The sequence below is a fragment of the Panthera tigris genome, chromosome D1, assembly GCF_018350195.1.
Source record: "Panthera tigris isolate Pti1 chromosome D1, P.tigris_Pti1_mat1.1, whole genome shotgun sequence".
In the NCBI taxonomy this organism is placed as follows: domain Eukaryota; kingdom Metazoa; phylum Chordata; class Mammalia; order Carnivora; family Felidae; genus Panthera; species Panthera tigris.
In genome coordinates, this window is record NC_056669.1 from 66,504,832 (window position 1) to 66,520,124 (window position 15,293).

Below are 15,293 nucleotides of genomic sequence, written 5' to 3' on the forward strand. Positions count from 1 at the left end.
AGCCTGGGGCTGTGCTGCTTCAGCCCCTGTGATGTCTCACTCCTGCTCTGGGACAGTCTGTTCTGAGCACTGAGTGGGGGACACTGCCTTGGTTGCTTTCTTTGATGAAGATTCCAGGGAGTGTCTCTAGCTCTCGCTGGCATCTGAGAAGGTGGGCTCTATGTGGGTTGGTTGATGTGCAGAGTTGAAGCCCCCAGTTTTACTGCTATTTAGTAGAACCCGTTCCCTGGCCAGAGACAGAGCTTATCAAGAGTTAGGAATACTCATTATAAGAGTAATGAGAATAATGTCCTCTAATTTATGGGTTAGGCGTTACTGTTACAAAGCATTTCTTATGCCCACTTTTGCAGCCTTCACCACAGCCTGTTAAGGCAGGTTGTGTTATTCTCAGATGAGCAGACAGGATCAGAGAGCTGAAGTGGTTTGTTCGGTCTCATAGCTGGGAAATAGCCAAGAGGTGTTTTCTGCCTCCTGTGGGCTAACAGCTGTGGGGACAGATAGCTCTGTCGTTGCCATTCCCTGCTCTGTGGGAGATAAGCTGCCTATTCTGTGCTCACTTTGGGGAGGAGGAGGCTTTTCCATGCAGCTTCTTGGCTGCCCTCGGCTCAGGAAGATGTGGGAGGACAGGGACAATTATTCCCATTGGGCAGTCCCAAGTGCTGCCTGTTCTTTTATTAGGAGAGGACACAGCTGCCCTTTTTAATGTGCCTGCCATCCCTGTCATGCCCAGGAGGCTGGGGTTCATTTCAGTTAAATTAAAAATATTTAATGAAGTGCTAGCCATGTGCCAGGGTCTGTTCTAGGAAATGGGGATACAGTAGTAAACAAACCAAACATATACTACCTAGGATAAGTAAGTGATATTATTTTACATAGTGGCAAATGCTAAGGAAACAAAATAAAGCAGGGAAGGAGATATATGATGTCAGGGTAGGTGGGGGTGGGTGGGGTGGTTAGGTTTTAGATAAGATGATGGGGATATCCCTTATTAGAGGGCTAAGGAATGTGACTTTTGAGCTCCTGTGAGCTCAAGAGGTCAAGGGCACTTTACCATCACTCAATCCTGTTTTGCAGACTTCCACCCTCCCCCTCCACCCCAGGAAGACCCTTACTGTCTGGATGATGCTCCCCCAAACCTGGGCTACCTGGTCTGCATGCAGGGGGGCATCCTCTTCGTGTATGATAATAAGAAGATGCTGGAGCGCCAGGAGCCCCACAGCCTACCCTACCCCGACCTGGAGACCTACACAGTGGACATGAGCCACATCTTGGCTCTTATCACGGATGGTCCCACGTAAGCCAGCTTTCCCCGGGTCTGCCTCTCTTTGCATGGGGGTTGTTCTGTAGGAAGGGGCTGGGAAAGGTCAGCTCACCCTTTAACTCTGGGCTTGCCTGCACTTCAATCATACCAGAAAGAGAGTACTTGTCCCCTTCCCCAGTGCTTTGTGGGTTCCTGCAATGATTTTCCATCATAGGCTGGCATGTTCTTAGAGTGGTACTACCTGTCCCTTCTGCATCCTAGATGTGGAGCTTCTGTTTGCTGGTGGCCACCTGTGTACCTGAGAGCGGCTGCTCTCTCTCTCCCCAGGCAGGGCAGTGGCCTTGTGGAGATAGTGCCCAGGGCATTACCACAGGTGGTAGGGGAGAGGTGAAGGCTGTTGCCGCAGGCATTGGGTTTCCCATGTTTCTGGAGGGGAGAGTGCAGGGAGCCTGGGGACTTTGTGCCATGACCTCCAGGATGCTCATGGGCTTGGCTGAGCTAACCTGTCAGGCGGTCGGTCATCTATCTCCCTGCATTGGGCCCCTCCCTCCTTGGTGAGCACTGCAGCTCATCAGCAGAGGAGGGCCGGTCCCTGAACCCTCAAGTGGCTGGACCCCTGTGCTGTGACTGTCCAGCCAGGACTGGAAAGCTGGGGGAGGGAAAGGGTGCTGGTCATTGCCGAGGGACCTCTCTTGCACTGCCTTTAGGTTTTTTCTGGGAATGGTGTGATGCCAGTTCCCAAGAGAGGGAGTGGGCCCCTGGGGGGTGGGCAGAGTAGTTCTCTGTCCTCACTGATCTGAGGACAGATCTGGGAGGGGGGAAAGGCAGTTCCCAGCAGGCTTGCCTCTGCCTTGTGAGGAGGAACTTTGAGGGGGAGCCTTGGGAGGGGGGGAGGGGGAGGACCCTGGCTGTTCCGGGAGGTATGTAAACAGTAGCTGTCCTGTCCAGGAGGCTATCCAGGTGAGACCTGCTGGGGAAAGGATTGGGTGGAGATGGCTTTTGAAATCCCTCGTGACTCAGACTCTTCATGCATCCTCTGTGCCGCTCTGGGGCTTGCCTCGGCTGACATGGTGACGTTCCAGGGTCGACAGCTGGTCCTTAAGAACGTCCGAGTGATTGCATGCCATGAGAGCTGCTGTTTATTTGGGGGCCACAAGGAAGTAGGGTGGCGTGACTTGTGGTTGAAGTTTCCGTGTGGCTTGAGCACAGGCACATGGCCAAACCCCTGGGTTGGTTGTGGGCTGGTGGTTGGCCAGGAGCAGTGAGTTCCCACCTCTGGGGACCTTTGCTGGCTGGTGGGAGCATCAGTCCATGCAGAAATTTCTGTGCTACTAAACATCCCTACATTCCTAATCTGCCCATGATACAAAACATCCTCTGCTTGTCTTGAGACCTTAGAGTTGAAGGGTCTTCAGGTCTTGGGGTTTGGGGAATGTCATTAGATTACAGGATGCTTCCTCTCTATGACAAAGGTAGGCAGGTCTTGCCTTATAGTTTGACTGTACTCCTGATCTTCTGGGGAGAAGTGAAACTCTTTAAAGAAGTAAAGAGAGTGGCTGAGGATCAATGGGAAGACATAAGGAAGGAAGGAAGGGGTGAGGAGGGAGACTTTTATTGAGCATCCGCTCGGCTCAGAGTTAGGCCCTTCACACACATGAGCCAATTTAACCGCCAGTTCAGTCCTGGGCATTGCCATCTCTGTAGTTGCTCATGGGAAACAGAGGCTTGGGATGAATTACTTAAGCACATAAAGCTAGAAGTCAGAGCACCTGTGTGAGTTTGCAAAGTCAGCTTTCCACTGCCCTGAACTGACTCTCTGCTCATTTCGTGGAATATGTGGAGGTGGTTACACAGGTCAGCTGGGTCTGCAGAAAGCTGGGACCACCACATCCCTCCCTGCTGCATCCTGACCTTGCACCTGAGGGTTGGTCCCCACAGCCACTGGAGGTCTCCAAACTGGAGAGCTCGATGCCACTTCTCCTCAACTGTGGTTTCTCCCCACTTGCAGGAAAACATACTGTCACCGGCGACTAAACTTTCTGGAATCCAAGTTCAGTCTTCATGAGATGTTAAATGAAATGTCTGAGTTCAAAGAGTTGAAGAGTAACCCTCACCGAGACTTCTATAATGTGAGAAAGGTGCGTCAGTGGGCCACTGTTGAGAGCCACCCCTCCCAGTCCCCTTTCCAAACCACTGGGATACCCTGGGTGAGTCTGGGGCTGGACCCCTGTGTGGTCTTCCTTGGCCAGAGGAGTGTGATGTGTACATGCAGAAGGAAGACTGGTGAGTTGCCTTCCTTCTCTCAGGCCATGCCTCAGATCATGCTGGGTATGATTCTAGGTGGAAATCTGTCCATATCCTGTATCTCTTGGAATGTGCCCTCTTCCTTAGAAAATAGGGTATGGTCTGTTAATTGTCATAAGACTTGAGGTCAGGCTACTTTTAAGGTAGAGGATGTATTACATTCATCACAGAGAGAAAAGGCTGTTATGAACTCTTTGGGCTTGGGAGTTTGTGGTTTTGCTTCCTTCTGGATCAGGTGTATTTATGGAAAAGATCTGATGTGCTCCTGTCTCTGCCACTCCCCTAGGGTGGAGGGGGAGGCTTAGCCTGGGCTCAGGTTCCTGTGGCCTGCAGGGGCTGCAGCTGGGGCAGGTGTGTATGTTAAATGATCATGGATTCCAGCTTTTCCACTTTCTTCCATTCATGAATATCAGTGCTAAGCACGGGGTGTTTGATGTTGAGCAGCAGTCACTGCCCATCCCCAAGAAGTTCCTAGCCTAGTCCTCTCAGTGTGGTGTTGTGGCAGGGGTGGCTTTCAGGAAGAGGCCAGAACTGAGCTGACTTAAAGAGTGAGTAGGAGTCAGCCTGGAGGGGGGTGGGGTGGGGGGCAAAGGAATGAAAGGGATGGCGTTCTAGGCAGAGGGCACAGCATATGCAAAGACCAAGAGGGAGAGGGTGCTATGAGAGAAGAGACTACGACCAGTGTATGCCACAACAGCAGGTGGTGTGGTGTGACAGGCGCTCAGGTGCTAGGGGAGAGCGTGGTGCTGGGCTGTGGGGAGAGTGTGTTGGCAGAGGTGTATGAGGTTCTGGACCATGCAGGGCCCCTGGGGTTCACAGAGGAAGCTGGGAAGGGGGAGGGGGCATGGTAGTATTCTGGGACAGGAGCTCATAGGGGAAGGGTGGGGATTAGGCTTTGCCTCATGGCCAAACCTGAGCTGAGTCACAGTGGGGTCCTCGTCTCCATAGGGGCCTCTGTCCTAGATGTGACCCCTGAGGACTGCCCCTCTCTGGGGCAAGCTTTGATAAGGGAACCTTGGCTGGGGGTACAGGGAGGATGTGGCTCCTCTGTGGAGCTCAGGCCTCCCTGACCTGATTGGGAACACTCAGCTGTGATGGTTGGAAGGCCTCCAGAGAGGTCCCAAGGTCACTTCTGTTAAGTGAGTCCCCATCCCTGGGGGCCTCCTCTAGGGGGTTCTAAGGTCACTTCTTGTGGTCTGGCATGGACTCCCCTTGGATGGGACCATCCATCCAAGGCTCTTCTCAAGGAAGAGCCTTGAGAATGAGAGGTGACTTCAGCTCATGAGCTGTGAGGCTTATGGAAGTGTCTCAGGGGGTTCCAGGTAGAGGTGACAGCATATGTGAGAAATCACCTACCTGGTACCCTTACCTTTGAGCACTATTTGCTCCTTCTCTAAGAGCCTCAGGTGCTCAGACAGGTAGATGCTCAGGCACCATGCCAGCCCCTCTCAGCCCTGCCTAAATGCACTACACGTACCCAGATGGGTGTCTGAGGAAGCTTCTTGCCCAGCCCAGTGCAGTTCTACCCTCCACATGAGTGCTCTGGGCCTACTTCCTGCTGCCTGGGGCTAAGGTGTCCTTGGTGATTTTACTGGCTGGGACACTGCTTCTGAGGTAGGGCCCCAATGGGTGCTCCTGAGCCAACCAGCTGCTCTCTGGCTGTGATGTGGAAGAGGTCCTGGAGGGGGCCGTGGTTACCTAACCCTAGGGGTCCCCCTCTCAGTCTGAGGCTAAACGTGCTCTCTGGATAGAGATGGCCTTAACCCCTGTGCTGTAATGCAGTGGCCTGTTTTCTGGCACCACAGCAGTCCATAAACATGGGCCCAGATCTGCTCCAAGTCAGGCCTCTGCTTGCCCCTCCCTGCCTCCTGGGTGCTGACTGCTCTATCTTACCTTGGAAACCTCTTCTGTGAGAGAACTGGCTTTCTGAAACCCAGGGTGGCCTGGGAGGGTGGCCTCCATATTTCTAGGGTAGCTATCAGTGTTGTGAGGGCAAACCAGGGCTGTGCTCTGAGGCAGAAGCTGTGCGTGGCCATTGGGTCTGTGTGGGTGGTGTTTGTGAAAGTATCTGCAACATCACAACAGGTCATGTGTCATGACACCACGGGGCCCAACCAGCAAGACTGTGTAACTGAGACATTTGTTGTTTGCTCAGAGTTAAGAACCAGGGCCGAGTGTGTTTACTGCTTAGGAGTTGGGTAAGATTAGTCCTCAATCCACTTTGGTTTACGTGCCATATCAGGCATAGCAAATAGGCTTCATCTTCTGTGCCAGACTTGACCATTTGGCAGTGGCTACTCCCAAAGCATAGTGAAAGTGCTGCAATCAATTAGTGATGTCTGATATGCATGTGGAAATGGCCAGTGTTGGCCAGCCCTGTGTGTAAACTGTACTGTTTGCTTACACCTGGATCTTAGGTGAAAACAAGGAACATGCTGGTGTCTCCTCGTGAATTGAAAACACTGACATCCAATGACAGGCTCTTTTACTTGTTTCTAAAATAATAACCTTGGACATTCCAAAGTTTGGATTGGATGCTTTCTGGATTGTCCAGTTGTTTTCTTCCTTCATCTTGTGACTCGTGGGGATAAGGACAGACTGCACCCCCTGCAGTGTGTCATTGGTATGCTAGAGGACACAAGCAGAAAGCCCAGAATGTGCTCTGTCATGCTGAGGTAGTGGAGTCCAGCTGCGTCCTGCTGAGCTAAGCCAGGCTGACCTCTTGTGCATCCCACATGAGCCCAGCCTATCCCTGAGGTGACTGAGCCTTTACAGTGTGCTTTGGGCGATGTTTTAGCTTTTGGTGCTTTGAATTGTTTTATTTCTTTGATGTCTAGTGGTCTTTCTGGTTGGAAGTGGCAAGATTAATGGCAAGAAGGGCCCGGATGAGTCAGTGATGCTATCAGTGACATGGGCTGGCTCAGACAATATTCACAGAGATTCAACAGATCAAATGTCTGGTTTGGCCTGACTTGGAGATGCCTGGCCAGCTGTGGACAGCATTCCCTGGCCAGAGGTCAGCCGCCTCCTCATCCTGGCCCTGGCAGAGTACCCAGCCGGCTACAGCAGTAACTGCAGAGCCCATGAGACTGCTGCCTCTCTCCCTGGGGACCTCCCTGAGGCCCCTTGGGCTCGTGCAAGGGGCATTAGGATGCCCACTGTGACTTCAGCCATCCCCTGGATTAGCCAGGTCTCTGTTTCCTCAGGGCTGGTGGCTGATGGGAATATTCCAAGAGAAGTCAGTGGGAAGAATGGTACCTTGTGGGGCATTTGACGGGCCCTTAGGGTTATTTGAGGATGTGGATATCATCATTTGTTCATCCATCCATCCATTGACTCAACAAATGCATCATATTAGGCTCTGGGTGGGCACTGGAGACTTAGATGCATAAGATGAGGTGTCTGTCCTTGAGGACTGTGCTTCCAGTCTAGTGACAGAGTAGATGGGGAATTTGTAGAGTGAACAGCAGAGACATGTACACTAATGGGAGTGTCCATGCTAGCTTTCCTGGTCGGGCAAGGGAAAAACTGGTCAGTGTGCTGAGGGGATCAGGATTGGCTTCCAGGAGGAGGAGGTTGTTAGAAATTCCCTGTAGGTGGATGAGATTGGTGAGGAGGAAGGAAGACATGCCAGGCAGAGGAGACACATGGGCAAAGTGATGTGGTGCAGAATAGCACAATGCCTCGGGTACCTGTAAGTGGTATGTCATGGCTGGAGCATAGAGCAGGCAGTGGTAAGGTGGGAATTAAGGGTGGAAGTAAGCCTTGAATCCCAGGCTAAGGAGTTTGAGCTTTATCTTGAAGACTTGGGGGCCATTGATGGTTTTGTTAGCTGGGGAATGGCCAGACACATTTTAAAAAGATCTCTGGATGCTATAATGAGGTGAATTGAGCAGCAAAACTAGAGGGAGGACCAGTTTCAAAGCCTAGAGGAGAAACTGGGGGGAGGGGTGTAGATTCAGGCATTGGTAGGGCCATGGATACTGAGGTTTTGCCGTCCACTTTGAGGGTTGGACACCCCAATTCTTGTGGCCGGGGGAGGTGGCCTGGCTCATGGCTTGTGGGCACCATGTTGCAGGTGGACACACACATCCACGCAGCTGCCTGCATGAACCAGAAGCACTTGCTGCGCTTTATCAAGCACACGTACAAGACAGAGCCTGACAGGACTGTGGCCGAGAAGCGGGGCCGGAAGATCACCCTGCGGCAGGTGTTCGACAGCCTGCACATGGACCCATATGATCTCACTGTCGATTCACTGGATGTCCATGCGGTGAGTGAGGTTCTGCCCTAGTGCCTCAAGCCATCCTGGTTGGGGACTCAACCTGCTGGAAGGAAGCCATGGTTGTACCTGGAGAGAGGCTGGCGGTGTAAGCAGCTCTTTCTCTTCTAGCCATAGGAGATATAAGAGGTAGTTTGGCCTCAGGGAATAGCAGGGCCATGCGGTCGGAAAAAAGAGTGTGACTTGGAGTCAGACAGGTCCCCCTTCTAATTCTCCTTCTGCCAGTTAGGAGTTGGGTGCCCTTAAGCAGGTCACTTAAGCTTTCATTTCCTTGTTTATGAAATGGTGAATGCCATGTGCCTTGTTGATATTACGAAGTTATTAAAATTCTAAATGATGGTGCAGCTGCTATAGAAGACAGTGTGGAGTTTCCTCAAAAAGTTAAATGCAGAATTACTATTATATTCCAGCAATTCCACTTCTAGGAATATACCCAGAAGAATTGAAAGCAGGGACTAAAACAGATACTTGCACACCAGAGCTTATATAGCAGCACTATTCACAACAACCAGTAGGTGGAAATGACCCAAGTGTCCATCAGTAGATGAATGGATAAACAAGATGTGGTAGATACACACAATGGAATATTCTGCAGTCCTAAAAAGGAATGAAGTACTGATACCTGCTACAACATGGGTGAACCTCGAAAACATGCTAAGTCAGAAAAGCCAGACACAAAAGGACAGTGGGTATATGATTTATTCATATGAGGTACGTGGAATAGGCAAATTCATAGAGAGAGAGGGGTGGTTACCAGGGGCAACCAGGAGGAAGGGGTCATGGGGAGTTATTGTTTAATGGGTATAAAGTTTTAGTTTTACAAGATAGAGTGTTGAACTGCACACTTAAAAAACGGTTAAGATGATAAATTTTGTGTTATATATATTTTACCACAATAAAAAAATCTTAGTAAAACAAATAAAACACTGAATGAAGTAATGTGGAGAAAGTGCCTGATGAAGTCAAAGCAGTAATAGACACCCTTTATTACTGATTGGTTAGTAGTCTGGTGTTTTCTGCTCACTCAGCCAGTGTTGCTCCTAGCTGTGGTTTCTTGGAGCACGAGATGCCTTGATCCTTCACAGAGGGCCTCAGTACAGGACCCTGGGGCTGACTGAGTGAGGAGACACATCATGGCCCCAGGACTTTCCAAGATTTCATGCAAGAGCTGACATAGAAGATAGCCATCAGCATGGCTGCACATAAGACCCCCTTGTAAAGGCCTGGAGAGAGAAATGTGTATGGTGGCTACAGAACAATGTGGTGATCTGTCTGGTGGTCTCCTCTCTCCAGGGCCGGCAGACATTCCATCGCTTTGACAAGTTCAACTCCAAATACAACCCTGTGGGGGCCAGTGAGCTGCGCGACCTATATTTGAAAACTGAAAACTACCTGGGAGGAGAGTACTTTGCTCGGATGGTCAAGGCGAGTGAGCCCTAGGCCTCTCCAAGCCCTCTTCCGATACCTGACAGCATCTACCTGCAGAGGGTGGGGGCGCTGCATAGCCTCCTGTTTTCCCCTCCCCGAATCCCCATCAGTCCACCATCCAGCTCAGGCAAGGCACAGGCATGCAGGAGCCCTGTGCGGTGGCCCAGGCTGCCAGCTCCCGAGCATGGGCACACTGGTGCTGCAGGTGCTGAATGCACGCCAGAGGAAGGGAGGGTATCCACCAGTGCTCACAGCAGCCAGGCTCACTGCCCTGTCTGCAGTCTGGATTTGGGGCAGCGTAGCTCCATTTGGAGGGGCTTCTGCTGCCTGGCCTGGTTAGACATGTGACTGTGTAGACCACAGCCTTCCCCTCCCCCAGGCAGGAGCCTCTACTGAGGTAGAGGAGTAGTTACATGGCAGCAAGAGGATGTAGATCAGGCCTTCCCAGCCTGGGAGCAGGTGGTGAGGGAGCTGCAGGATCCGGCAGCTGGGGTGCTCTTGGGCTGACCTGAGCTCTTCTTTGTGCTAGGAGGTGGCCAGGGAGCTGGAGGAGAGCAAGTACCAGTACTCAGAGCCACGGCTGTCCATCTATGGCCGCAATCCCAAGGAGTGGCCCAAACTGGCCCGCTGGTTCATCCAGCACAAGGTCTACTCACCCAACATGCGCTGGATCATCCAGGTGCCCCGGATCTAGTAAGTGAGGTGGCCCGCTGTCTGCCCATGCCCTCTGGGGACACAGCCTATCCCTCATGGGCTGCTGAGTCTGTACTATTGCTGGTGGGGCCGGTTCTGGTGCCAGCTTGGGCCTCTCCTCCCTAGGGATTTTCCCATAGTGCGGGGGTGGTTGGCAAAGTTGTCCTTGTGACACTTAAACTCATTCTTTGAAGAACAAGCCCATGCAAAACCTAGCAGGAACTACTACCCATCTTCTCAATGGGGTTTGGGGGTGGATTATCCTTTTGCGTGAGCCCCTGGGTATGAGTAACTTGATGGTGGCGTTGCTGGCACTGGATTTCCATGGCTAGGACTCAGATGACCACTGTCCTCTTCCATCTGGCCAATGTGGGGCTCATGGTCCCTGCGTGGGCTGGGATATATGGTTTAAGGGAACTCAACTCAGTGGAGGAGAAATTTGAGAACCAAGAAATTTGAGAACTCATCTCTCAGACCTTTGGTCAGCCTGAGTCCCAGCACCCCACTCCAGCATGGCCTCTAGCTTGGAAAAGCTCTCTGATGGGCATGGGTGAGCGTTGACCAATGCCTAGCATTGCAGAACTTGCTGGGAGTTGGAGAGGAGGGGAAGGACCTGTGTTCAAGCCACATCTCTGACTCTACTCCGGGTGTTTAGATGGAAACACAAGTGGCCTGAGGAAGCGATGGGGTTGCTCTCCCACAGACCAACAGGGCTGGTAGGTTCACTTTAATCAGCAAGTCTCTGCTTCCCCCCAGTGACATATTTAGGTCAAAGAATCTGCTGCCAAGCTTTGGGAAGATGCTGGAGAATATCTTCCTGCCCCTTTTTGAGGCCACAATCAACCCCCAGGATCACCGAGAGCTTCATCTTTTCCTCAAATATGTAAGTGTGGGTGGTGCTTCAGGTGATGTGCCCAGTGGTAAAGGGAAGAGAAAATTCCAAGTGGGTTGGGTCAGGCTTCCCTTCTCAGATCCTGTCACTCTGTGCCCCAGGCAGGGGTGGCCGATCCCAAGAAACTGAATTTCCAAAATAATGAGTTTGCTCCAGGTAGCGGAAGTCCCCTTCTCCTCAGGGGCAGCCCTGGGATGTGGATAGGGTGCCAGGAAGACAGCAGTGGGGAAAGACTGAAGAGTCGGTTCCTGGCTGGGTGGTTCTGGAAAGACTGGATTCTGTCCCCAGAAGTGCCCAGCAGCACCCCCAGGTCTTTAGAAATGCAGACAATCAGTGCTCTTGCTTTTACCTCATAACAGTGGTCCTCACGTCTTGTCTGGTTGAGTACACAAGCCCGACAACATGCATTTATCTGGCTAGTTATGGGAGAGGGGAAGAAGGGATAGAGGAGAAGTTAACCAGAAAGGGTATAAGTGGGGCAGGACCTGATCCCTCCCTCTGGGTTCCCAGAATGGAGATGGCTGTAGACAGTGAGAAGCAAGTTCAGTACCCCATGGAGGTTCTGGGGGTCCGACAGGGAGGGAGGCAGGGAAGGTTCTGGAGAGCTGGGGGCATGGGAAGGGGTGATGGAGTCTCTCTGTGTGTGTGTAGGGGGCTGCTAGGAAATGTTTGGGCAGGCTGAAGGACGTCATTGAATTTATGTTTTAGACAAACACCATGCTGACTGTTGTATGGAGAAAGGCCGGGAACAGATGGTAGCTAAAGGTGGGGGGAAAGGGGCAAGATGAGAGCCAGGGGGCCTGCTCCAGCAGTAGAGACAGATGCCGGGGACTTGCACCAGCAGAACAGCTCACAGTTATTGAGTGTTTGCTGCCTGCCCAGTGATCCACACCATGACATGGTTTTGCTTCGGCTTCATGATTACCTGACTCCATGTCATTTTGTTGGTGTTCATGCTGGGCAGAATTATTACATGCTTGCTGTATGAAGCACTGTTAATGCTTCCACGGACTGTCTCATTTAATTCAGCCCAGTGAAGCTACTTGCTCCAATCTACATATGAGGAAATCACATGAGGCTCAAAAGTGGTAGAACTGGAATTCATATCCAGGTGTCTGATTCCCCAGCAGGTGTTATTACCCTCATGCTGTAGTGCCTCCCAAGTAGGAAAAGTGAGGCATATGCAGATGGCAGGCCAGGGCTTCTGGGCATGCAGTGGGCATGGTTGCAGCATCGACAGGACCTGGGCAAAGCCTGAAGGTGAGCCCGAGGGAAGAATCTAGGGTGCTTCCCCAGTGCCTGGCTTTGTGGGAGAGTGGACCCTGTGCCTTCAGAGGTCACTAGAAGTGGGGGAAAAGCACGCTTGGGGAGGAGGAGAAGTTGGGGATTGGACATATTTTGTGCTTGAGGCCCTCCATCTGTTGAATACAAAGCTGAGAAGAGGGACTGTTGTTACCTCCATGTCAGGCCCTGGAGAGTTCAGGTAAGGCACAGGGCTAGTGAGTACAGAGCAGGGCTCAAGGGCCTCCCTGGCCCCCAGACCCATCCAGACCATGCTGGGAGCTGTGGTGGCAGCCATGTCATTGCTTTTGACACGTGTTTCTATGACAGGGAAGATTCCGCAAAGACCCTCATGGTCCCTTGCTCCTCTGGGCACCTACTGCCCATATAGGAATGGCAGAGGCTGGCAGACCTGGCCAGGACTCCCCAGTTTGGGTCAGTTGTGGAGCAAGGTGGAGTCATTCAGAGGCTCCTTCCAAAGTGCTGTTGCGGCTGAGTAAAAGTGGGGGAGATGCGTTAGCAGAACTGCTCCTTTGTGCTGGCCGAGAGGCTGTATCTTCTGTAGGTACATGTTTGGTTAGGGGCTGGGAGCAGGTGACCAGGCAGCCAGTGACCAGGGTGGTGCCTCCAGGGGCAAAATTTGGGTCTCAGCTGAGGTGCAGCTACTGTGGAAAGACAGGAAGCTCAGAGGGAAGTTCCCAGGGAGGAGTTGGGGGACAGAGCACCTCCCTCCTGGGAACCACAGCTCACCCTCCAAGGGGCCCTCCTGGATGGGGCCCACCTTGACCTGTTTGTGAGGCACTGAGACTGGTTTCCTGTGGCCTCACCTGGTACATCCCAGGGGCATCCTCCACTCACAGCCCCAGAGACCAGACCCAGAGTCCATTTAGGTTCAGAGACTGGTTGTCTTGCATGGGCAAGCTCCCTAAGCGTTTTGGGTCTGGTTTGTTCATAGTCAAGCCTTCCCTCACAGGGTGGATCTGAGTGTTATATTAGCTGATGTGTGGTAAGTGCATAGGGCCTGCTGTATAGTTGGCCTGTCCTATTCCCCCTCACAGCTGTTGTCACTGCTGCTGATGGCAATTTCTGCTAGCTACCCTGCAGTGTTGGCCTTCTCCTTGGCACAGCAGAGGGATGGGTGGTGGGTGTGGCTGGTCCAGTCTGAGTTTCCCCTCTTACCATCACCACTACCACACTAGGGCTTCGCACTCTCCAGTCTGGCCTTCTGGCTACTTTTAGAAGCCACAGAGGGACAGGTTATGGCATCGTCCCCACTTCCGATCCCTGGGAGGAATGTGGCCTCAGTTAGGCTATGGGGTCCCCAGCTGACGGATGAACCTGGGAGGCTTGGCCCCCAAGGCCTTTGGCAGCTCATCTGCCTCAGCTTGATGCAGGACCCCTCCTCCTGCCCAGGTGACAGGGTTTGACAGCGTGGATGATGAATCCAAGCACAGCGACCACATGTTCTCAGACAAGAGCCCCAACCCAGACATCTGGACCAGTGAGCAGAACCCGCCCTACAGCTACTACCTGTACTACATGTATGCCAACATCATGGTGCTCAACAACCTCCGCAGGTGGGTGAGCCCAGCCCCTGCACACACGTCTGTGTGCCCTCACACCTCACACCCGGGGTCATGCCCCAGCACACAACACAGGTCACAGTATTCACAGAGCCGTGCACACATGCAGGCATGCTGCTATGCCGCAGACATGATCGTACAACACAGCCAGACTTTATGCCCATACACACACGTGTGCATACATATACCCACCAAGAGCTATGCGTGTATCTGTTCATCCCTGATATGATACAGACATGGGACATGCCAACACACACGCATGTTCTTTCCACCGCACCAATAGTGTGCACACATGCATCTATCCATGCAACCAATTATTGTATGTGACAGGCACTGTCCCAGGCACTAGACATCTAACAGAGAACAAAGTAGACTAAATCCACGCCCTCGTGGAGCTCACATCACTATCCTATCTGCACAGGCTCCCACCAGTGCTCACACACCCAGGGCACGTAAGGCGGGAGTTGGGTGCCCAGAGCAGCAGACACTGAGCTGTTCATCCCCACCCCCTTGCAAGTCTAGCCTCCCTCCTGCCCCTGCTGGGCCATGGGGCCTCTCTAGCTCAGCCTAAGCCAGTGCAGCCTGTGGAGGTTTCGGATGGACCATGATTGAGAGGAGATGGCCTGGTGTTGGGGTGGGGCAGTCCAGGCTGAGCTGCTGGAGGGAGGGGCTTAAGTTCTAGCTCTAGCTGACCTGCCCAGGGGTTTTGAATGCCTGACTCCGCCCTCTGGGTTTGCCCATTTTTATGACAAAGTGGTTGGACTCCATGGTTTCACATGGCCTTTGCTGCTCTGAAGGTCTGTGAATCTAGGCTACAAGACCTGGTAAAGAGGGGAAGGTCAGTAGTGGACGGGGACACAGCAAGTTCTCTTTCTACCACTAGGTCCCCTTTCTGTTCCCCAGAGATGGCATCTTTTGGTTCTGAAGATCACTGGACCTGGCTCTCTGTATTTTGGAGGGTGGGGTGGTAGTTTCCAGAGTGCCCTGTGTCAGCTGTGTTGACTCTCCCACGGGTGACTGTCTTCCCTGGAGTAGGTCCTGAGCTAGGAGTACATGCCCCAGGCCTGTGCGGCCCTACGTACAGTGGACCAGGGGTCCTTACTGACTAAGAGCCTCACTTCTGCAGGGAACGAGGCCTGAGCACTTTCTTGTTCCGGCCTCACTGTGGAGAGTCTGGCTCCATCACCCACCTGGTGTCTGCGTTCCTGACTGCTGACAACATTTCCCATGGGCTACTCCTCAAGAAGGTAACCAGACCACTCACGGAAACCTGCCCTGCAATGATGGTCCTGCCATGGGCTCCCCTGGGGAGGAGTGGGATCGATTGGGCTCCTGTCTGCCCTCTGGGAGGCTCTGGCCAGTGACGTTAAAAGGCTGGCGCCTTTTTCTGGGTTGGGCTGTCTGTAGTCATCTTGGTTTCATATTTATCATATTTAATTATGAAAAGAATATAATCAAACATATTGCAATTTGGATCTTCCAAAAGATGGAGAAATGGAAAAAACAAACATTATTGCAATTACTTTAAAAGAAATAGCCATTATTAGCTTTTTGGGATTTCTAATTCTC

At 52.3% G+C, this 15,293-nt stretch overlaps 1 protein-coding gene across 2 annotated transcripts in view; it reads left to right on the forward strand.

Moving 5' to 3' along the window:
* Positions 1-15,293, forward strand: part of AMPD3 (adenosine monophosphate deaminase 3) — a 42,338-nt gene that overhangs the window by 20,245 nt on the left and 6,800 nt on the right. For both annotated transcript variants that reach the window (XM_042959460.1, XM_007083208.3), the window contains exons 5-12: positions 1,075-1,294; positions 3,270-3,399; positions 7,644-7,838; positions 9,141-9,272; positions 9,805-9,968; positions 10,725-10,851; positions 13,555-13,718; positions 14,851-14,971. In XM_042959460.1, coding sequence (XP_042815394.1) covers positions 1,075-1,294; positions 3,270-3,399; positions 7,644-7,838; positions 9,141-9,272; positions 9,805-9,968; positions 10,725-10,851; positions 13,555-13,718; positions 14,851-14,971 — 1,253 coding nt within the window. The remainder of the gene's footprint in view (positions 1-1,074; positions 1,295-3,269; positions 3,400-7,643; positions 7,839-9,140; positions 9,273-9,804; positions 9,969-10,724; positions 10,852-13,554; positions 13,719-14,850; positions 14,972-15,293) is intronic.